Genomic DNA, 8517 nt, shown 5'->3' with positions numbered 1-8517 from the left:
GATAATAGCAATCAAAGTCCACCTAAGGTGTAAACTCCCAAAAATGCCCTTAACCTTAATCCAATATCTTCATGAACTCCTATCCCGGATCATATCCTTAGAGAGTTATAACTTTGTCAAATCCTATATAACCAGCTGATCCCAAATGAGTTTGAGACTCTAGGTTAGGGGCGAAGGCTATATGGGACTTGGGTGTCCCTGGTCACCCCTATTTTTTCACTTAGTAGTGTAAATTTCGTGATTTCATTTGAAAATTTTTATAGGTATTGAGTCCGGACATCCCTGAATTATTTTTTCGGGATTTTAGCCACCCCTTTGTTTAAGCTCAAATTTCCAATGTTGTGGGTCTATCTCTACTCTTCCTCCCAGGGTTTCCACAAAAAATAAATTGTAAAACATGGATTTTTAAAATCTTATTTTTAACAAACTAACAAGTATATCTAACATCCTATGAAAAAGTAACTTACATAGTAGACGAGACTAGATATGAAATACGATTTAAAAAATATATATATAAGAATTGTGGGCCACACTGAATGCATTTAAATATTTCCCTCTGTTATAATCCTATTCGGAGACAAGTATGAAAATTTTGGGTGAACAATAATAAAAGAAAACAAGAGAGAAACCAGGAATGGTGAGTGGTTTGAGGGAGAGACACATAAGAAGAAGAATGATGAAGCTAATTTGGGAGATTTGGTACATCGTCGTCCAAATTCTTCTTCTTTGACGTTTGTTAACCAGCCTTCTTGCCTCTCTCCGTATAGGCGTCGACTTGAAGGTATTAATCAATCATCCCTATGATCTAATCTAATCTAATCTATGCACACCACCTGTTCGACCAAATGCATTACTGAATTTGAATACCCATATTCTTCATTTTTTATTATTATTATTGTGATATGGATTGGGGGTGAATTTGATTTTGGTTATTAAGATCTTTTTGTTCGGTTTGTTGCAGGCTGGTGGGGCATTTGAAGAAGTACCCCTCTTTTAGTTTCATGGCTTATCTTCCCTTCTCGAATTGCGAGGCCTTCGTGGTTTGGAAGGGAAGAAAGCTGATTTCTTTTTTATGATTTTTCACCTTATTGGTATACATTATTATAATACATTATAATTATTATCTTTGTTGTAATTTAAATACCGAATATGAGTTGTTCCGGGGTGATATCAAGGCAAGTTTTGCCTGCGTGTGGGGCCCTTTGCTGCTTCTGCCCCGGATTGAGAACAAGGTCCCGGCAGCCTGTGAAGAGGTACAAGAAACTGATTGCAGACATATTCCCTACTGCACCGGTCAGTGCCCTTATATTATATGTTTTAGTATATGCTTGTTAAAATGTGTCGTATATGACCATACTTATGTACCATGTTTGGTTTTGGATTTTGAAAGGATGAAGAACCAAACGATCGAAAGATCGCGAAACTTTGTGAATATGCTATGAGAAACCCTTTGAGGATACCAAAGGTATGCTATTATTTTTGTGTGAAATTTATGTAATTACTAATTCCCAAAAATGCCCTTTTGTTAACTTCCAATCTTACATCCAGATCAACACCACCCTTGAGCAACGCTGTTACAAGGAATTAAGAAATCAAAACTTTCGAGGTGTAAGAATTGTCATGTGTATATACAGGAAGTTATTGATTTCCTGCAAGGATCAAATGTGAGTTCGATTATATATATTGCACATTTGTATTCTCTCCAATATTTCATGCATTAGTAAAAATATAATAATTTCTTTTTGTGTTTATGTGATCAGGCCTCTTTTTGCTAATAGTCTGCTAAATATCATGCATACTCTATTGGAGGAGACACGACAAGACGAAATGCAAATTATAGGATGTCAAACACTATTTGACTTCGTAAACTGTCAGGCATGTAGCTTTAATTATCTTTTTTATTTCCTTGTTTATATTTTTAGTTTATATATGCTTATTGTTTTGTGATGTTCAGAAAGACGGGAGTTACATTTTTAGCTTGGAAAAGTTTATACCTAAACTTTGTCAATTATCTCAAGTAGTTGGGGCCGATGAGAGAGTGGAGCCGCTTCGTTCAGCTGGGTTGCAAGCCCTTTCTTCTATGGTATCACATTCTTCTCTAAATTGTTCTAAACTCGAGCTATAATTTAATTGTTAATTATAGCTATTAGTGTTATTATTAGGGTTTATTAGTGCATGGAGCCTAAGTTAGGTTTTTGGTATCCTTCTTGTATATATTGACGGTTCCCCTCCATTCTAATTACAACATCAAGTTAGATATTATTTTCCCCGTCGCTTTTACGTATCACAAGATAACTATCAATAGAGGTGGCAAAATAGATGGGCCAGACGTGTCAAAACGGACACAAAGTGTGGATTGGATGGATCAGGCAGGATTGGGTTGGCCAACAAGCATTTTTTTGTCTATCATGTCTAACTTTTATTATAATTAATAAATATGATTCCAAAAATTATATTATTAGAATAATAATCTAGAAAAAAAAAATTAGAAGATTAAAATACAAACACAGTAAAATCTCATTCATAGCAAGCTATTGGTAGGGTCTGGAATATAGTGAGACTGCTCTCGCTGAGACCCCTGACATTAAAACATGAAATTAAAACAACAAAGCAACAGGTACTAAAGAAAATAGCAGTAAACTACCGATAACACAAAATGGCGAGAAAACTATAGTAATAACAGATAAAAAAAAGCAGAGATACATGAATAGGGTGGCACGAATCCTCCCCAAACGTGCTTGAGACTATTATGCATTAAAATAGTCTCCCTGCTTGAGACTATAGCAGAGAGACTATATATGCATTAAAATATGCAATGCGTAATTTTCAACCAGACGTGCTTGAGATAAAAACATAACCCAAATCAACTATTATAAGTTATCTAACATGCATCTAGTATGGTAGATAATAAAAATCAAGTGAAGGATTATCTACCCTTTTCTTTATGCTATATAAAGAGGATGTGTAACATCTTATTTATTTATTTATTTTTCTTTGTTGATTTGTTATTCTTTTTGTTTTGGTAGGTTTGGTTCATGGGCAGATATTCCTATATGTCACCAGCATTCGACAATGTAAGCATACTCTTACAATTATCTTTGTGAGAGAATGATAGGGTTTGATAGATTATGATTGTGGTTAATTGAGATTAGAGGATAGAATAAGGCAATCAAAGAACCGAACGATTGTATTAATGAAAATGTATAGAAAAGTTACAATAGATTCCCGGGCCGAGCCCTCTCTCACTGCATACGCAGGAGCCATGGCAATGCCATCCTAAACATAAACCTACCCTCCTCTCCCTATTAGCTATTAATCCCTATTTATAGAAATATTAGTTGCACTTGACCCCTCCCAAAATAGACAAATGTTAATTAGACTAGAACTAGAGCATGATTCCTATCAGAGAATGACCTATTTATTGGTGTACAAAAACATATGAATTAAAACCCTATTGGTGATGTCTTTCATCTATATTACATAGATTGTTTCGGTAGTTTTGGAAAACTATGGAGCTTCACAAAAGGACTCATACAATCCAAACCAGAGCCGTCGCGTACAAGACGTGCTTAAAAGTGAAATGAATATTGCTCCAAATGGTTTGATGAAAGTTCCATCTTGGGAAACAATTGTTAATGAAAAGGGTGAAGTCACTGTAACACTGTAAGATTATTGCAACTTATAATTAGATAAATTTAATAATCATTATTGCATTGGTTCATTTGTATTAATCTATTTCTTCTATAATGCAGAGAAGATGCTAAAAACCCTAGCTTTTGGTCCCGTGTGTGTCTTCATAACATGGCTAAGTTAGCCAAAGAAGCTACAACCATGCGCCGAATTCTTGAATCTTTGTTCCGTTGTTTTGATAATGAGAATCTGTGGCTTGCTTCACGAGGGGTTGCATTTCCAGTACTCAAAGACATGCAAACCATAATAGACGAATCTGGTACTTATAGTTCATACTTCTTAGAGTCCATTTAATGTGCTTTTTTTTTAACTATTGACAGTTATTGACTGAGTTATATATTTTCAGGAGAAAATATGCATTTTCTGCTTTCTGTATTGGTCAAACATCTTGATAACAAAAATGTCATTAAACCACCTAACATGCAACTTGACATTCTAGAAGTTACCACCTCACTTGCAAAAGAAACAAGGATAAAACCATCTGGTGCGATAGTCAGCGCGGTCAATGAGGTTGTTAGACATTTGAGGAGAGCCATCTACCATTCTTTAGTCGATACAAACCTTGGAGTCGAAGTGATAAAATGGAACAAAAAGTTTCAAGACTCTGTTGATGAATGCCTTGTGGAGTTATCTTCAAAGGTTCTGCTTGACTGAAATTTGTTTTATTAGTATACCCGTTCGTTTATATTGCTAAAGTTTGAATCTTTGTTGATGAATTAGGTGGGTGATGCTAGCCCAATTTTTGATATCATGGCTGACATGTTGGAAAACTTATCCACTATTAAAGTTATAGCACAGACGACAGTTTCTGCTGTTTACCGTACAGCTCAAGTTGTAGCCTCATTGCCACATATGGCATATAACAACAAGGCAAGGACACTACTTCTATAAATTTATGTGATATTCAATCAACTTTTGCTATATATATATATTTGTGTGGGTAGGGGAGGGATCTAGACAAAGTATTGTTTTTAGCAAGAACATGAAGAACAAACTAAACCATCAATTTTTTCAATCTTAAAAAGGTTTAAAATACTTCTATAAATTTATGTGATATTCAATCAACTTTTGCTATATATATATTTGTGTGGGTCCCGGGAGGGATCTAGACAAAGTATTGTTTTTAGCAAGAACATGAAGAACAAACTAAACCATCAATTTTTTCAATCTTAAAAAGGTTTAAAATACAAGAAAATGGTGAAATGTGATATTTATTCATCTCTCTTCAAATTTATAAATGTGTGTGTGTGTATAAGAATAAGTTTCGATTATTTATAAACCCTACACATCTGTAGGTAAACGTTTATAAGTTATAAAAAAACATGTGAACAAATTAGTTTAATGGTTTTTTATTTACACAATATACACATTTGTATGCAAACAGTAAAAACTTTAAATAAAAATGTAACATTGATAAAAAAAGGTAAATGATTTAGGTTTGTTCTTTTTGTTCTTGGATTAATTTATTGATTTAGGTTTGTTCTTGGATTAATTTATTGTTTTGAAATGAACCTCGCCCTATATGTGTGTGTGTGTGTGTGCTATAAGAGGAGTGCAATCATTTCACAACCAATTATATGTTGAGACTTGAGAACTACGAGAACCATGTCAAAGCTTATGCTGTTTATTATATAAATGGACTAGAATGCATGTAGATTACAATATTTTCGAGATTTATTTTTAAAAAGTATAATATTATTTCTGACATTTATGATTTATTTATGTTTAGGCATTTCCGGAATCACTATTTCATCAACTACTTCCCGCAATGGTTCATCAAGACAATGAGACTCGAATCGTAGCACACCATATTTTTTCCGTGGTTCTTGTGCCATCATCTGTTTGTCCTCAACCAAGTGCTGACATAGCGCGTGATCCCAAAAATCTTCAAAGGTCGCTATCCAGAAACGTTTCAGCCTTTTCTTCTTCAGCTGCGCTAATGCAGAAAATGAAAAAAGATAAGTCTACTTTCGGTAAAGATAAAGTTAATAATAAAGGGGAACCGAAAATCAATAATGGTGGTCCATTGAATCGAATCAAGTCAAGTTATAGCCGAACGTATAGCATGAAAATTCCAATTTCTCAAGCTGGAAAGACTGATAATGTAAGTCCATTTTGACATATTTATCATTTTATTTTATGAAATTTCAAATTTCTATTACTGGGAATTCATCTTTATTTTAAAAATATAGGACGCTACACTTAGACTCAGTAGTCATCAAATATCCATACTTTTATCTTCAATTTGGGCACAATCAATCTCCCCTGATAACATGCCAGAAAATTATGAAGCAATTGCTCATACCTACAGTTTGGTCTTGTTATTCTCTCGTGGGAAGGTAATATCTGCTATATTACTTTAATAATAAAAACTAAAATATAATATTTAATTACACTTTTGAATTTGTGCAGAACTCCAGCCGTGAGGCATTAATTCGAAGTTTCCAGCTGGCGTTTTCTTTGCTGAGTATTTCTCTCAACGAAGGAGGTACGCTTGCACTTTGCAGACAATATTATATTTTCTTGGCTGCAGTTATTTACATAATAATATTATTTTAATGGTATTTTCAGGATCACTTGCACCATCACGTAGACGATCACTTTATACGTTAGCAACCTCGATGATAATCATTTCAGGGAAAGTTTTTGCTATTGTTCCTCTTGTTGAACTTGCCAAGGATACACTTGCTAATAAGATGGTATGTGAATAACTTTAGGCCTGTAAACGAAACGAACGAATACAAACGGAGCATGTTTGTGTTCGTTCGTTTAACTTTAATCACACAAATCAAACAAGAACGATTAAACGAACATAGTTTTCTTGTTCGATGTTCCCTTAAGAAAATGAAAGTGTTCGTCTTAGTTTTTGTTCATTCGTTAACAATATAAATGAACGGTTCACAAGCATAAACGAATGAATATAACTGAACATAGATAAACACACATAAGTGAGATCAAACCAGTTAAAAGTAAATGTGAACAGCAATGTGTTGGATCTAAAAGGCTATTAAAATTTAAAACTGGACTAAATTTCAATGGGCATATATAGTTTAATGAATATATTAACGAACATAAACGAACAACTTGAACAAATGTAAACTAAGGAACATAAATGAAAGTAAATGAACAAGTTTACATAAATGAGCGTTCACGAGCGTTCGTGAACATAAATGAATGAATTGAACATGTGTTCATGCTCTTTTGTTAAAGATTTTAGCTTTATGATATGGTGGCAGGTTGATCCGTATATGCGTTTGGTTGATGATTTTAAGTTGCCTGTTGTATCTAAACCGGGTCAAACTGAAAACGGTTATGGTTCTAAAGAGGACAATAGGGCTGCCCTTATATCCCTTTCTGAAATTAAGCTTACAAAAGACCAGTCAGCAGAATCATTAGCTGCTGGAATTGTGAAACACATGGAAACCGTTGTAGGGGTAAATATTCCATATCTCATATAATATTAATATTATCCCTTATTTAATAAAGCACATGCTTAAAATTTAAAAACTTATTTTCTTGTATGTTTGCAGTCCGAAATAACAAGCATTGAGGAAGAGTTGCTAAACAGATTTGTGCCTGATGATGTGTGTCCAATGAACTATGGTTCAATAGACGTGTTACTTAATAAGGGCCGCGCTAAAGATAAGGTACTTGATCTTTAACATTTTCTGCTTTTTATAGAAAAAAGGTTACTTAATATGCTTTGATTTTTTTAGGTTGCTCCACTCTTTTCTCTCGATGATGATGTCAGCAAACCAAATTCAGACCTATTGAGTGCCAATCAATTGTTGGCATCAGTAAGTGTTTTGGGAATCCAATGTGACATCTTATATATATTTTGTTTCTACAAAAGTTACATGATTTATTAATTGTGTGCAGGTTATGGAATCTGCACAACAAGTTGGTAGAATGTCGGTATGCAATACACCAAATATGTCTTTCATGGAACTGACCAATGTGATGAGCACGCAACACAGGCCCGCATATGAAAATATTGGAGTCCAATCGGTAATTCTCCTTTAAAATATGAACTTTGTTAAAAACCATGCAAATGTTTCTATAATTAATGAGGTTACAAACTGTTGTTTTTTACAGGCTGGCAATACTTTTATGGAACAAAGTGAAGCTTCTATAGCAGGTGACTTTGGTCTCGATGTTGAATCATCGTTCAGACTACCACCTGCGAGTCCGTATGATAACTTCTTAAATGCACCTAAGAGATGATGACACGAGTTTACTAGTTGGAAAGTATAAGTTTTAAAGCAATGTGAGTTCTTGGTTTCGACTTTGTGTATGCCTTTTTCTGGCCTTCTCTCTTGAAGGCACATGTAAACCGTCGAGTAATAAGATCAAGTCGTGCCTTAATCCACTTTTGAATGCTCTGCTTCATGAATATCATGACTAAAAATGCAAATTGAATTCCATCTTTCATAAAAAAGAAACATCAGTCTCATTTCTCTTGTTTCTGCAAAGGAAAGAATATAGTTTACATGTAGTAAAAACCAGAGCCTAAAATCTAACCATTTTGCGGGTTAAATTTATAGCAAAATAGGAGTGCATTACTTGTTAATACAAGTGCAAAGTTCATATTTATGATCAATTCTTGCTATATTATTGTTAAAAGAAAACACAGCCCCAGCTTTAGGATTCTACAGCCAGCCTCATTTTGCCCAAACAACTGCATTTACAAAACAAAAAGAAACTACTCCCTATAACACAAAATAATCAACCTAAATGAGAAACCATAGACTAATAATCAACCTGAATAAAAAAGCTTAAAAACATGTTCACAAGTTCAGATAATCTCATTGTATCATGCATTCTAAC

General features: G+C 34.0%; 1 protein-coding gene across 1 annotated transcript; it reads left to right on the top strand.

Annotated features, from left to right (window-relative positions):
• The first annotated feature begins 1124 nt into the window (after positions 1–1124).
• Positions 1125–7914, top strand: LOC143610138 (protein SEMI-ROLLED LEAF 2-like). The gene is made up of 19 exons (XM_077084702.1): positions 1125–1293; positions 1391–1465; positions 1549–1664; positions 1761–1879; positions 1959–2083; positions 3027–3074; positions 3485–3663; positions 3753–3949; positions 4037–4329; positions 4411–4560; positions 5420–5794; positions 5883–6029; positions 6103–6178; positions 6262–6389; positions 6927–7124; positions 7221–7337; positions 7407–7487; positions 7570–7698; positions 7786–7914. Exons 1-19 carry the CDS (start codon positions 1150–1152, stop codon positions 7912–7914), a joined length of 2826 nt encoding a protein of 941 aa, XP_076940817.1. The 5' UTR covers positions 1125–1149.
• The last annotated feature ends 603 nt before the right edge of the window (positions 7915–8517 follow it).

This window comes from Bidens hawaiensis, unplaced genomic scaffold, assembly GCF_021521415.1.
Source record: "Bidens hawaiensis isolate Kalapana, Puna unplaced genomic scaffold, B.hawaiensis_p1.1 tig00024436_1, whole genome shotgun sequence".
Lineage (NCBI taxonomy): Eukaryota > Viridiplantae > Streptophyta > Magnoliopsida > Asterales > Asteraceae > Bidens > Bidens hawaiensis.
Note: the sequence above shows the minus strand (reverse complement) of the source record. Positions and strands in the feature narration are given on the sequence as shown.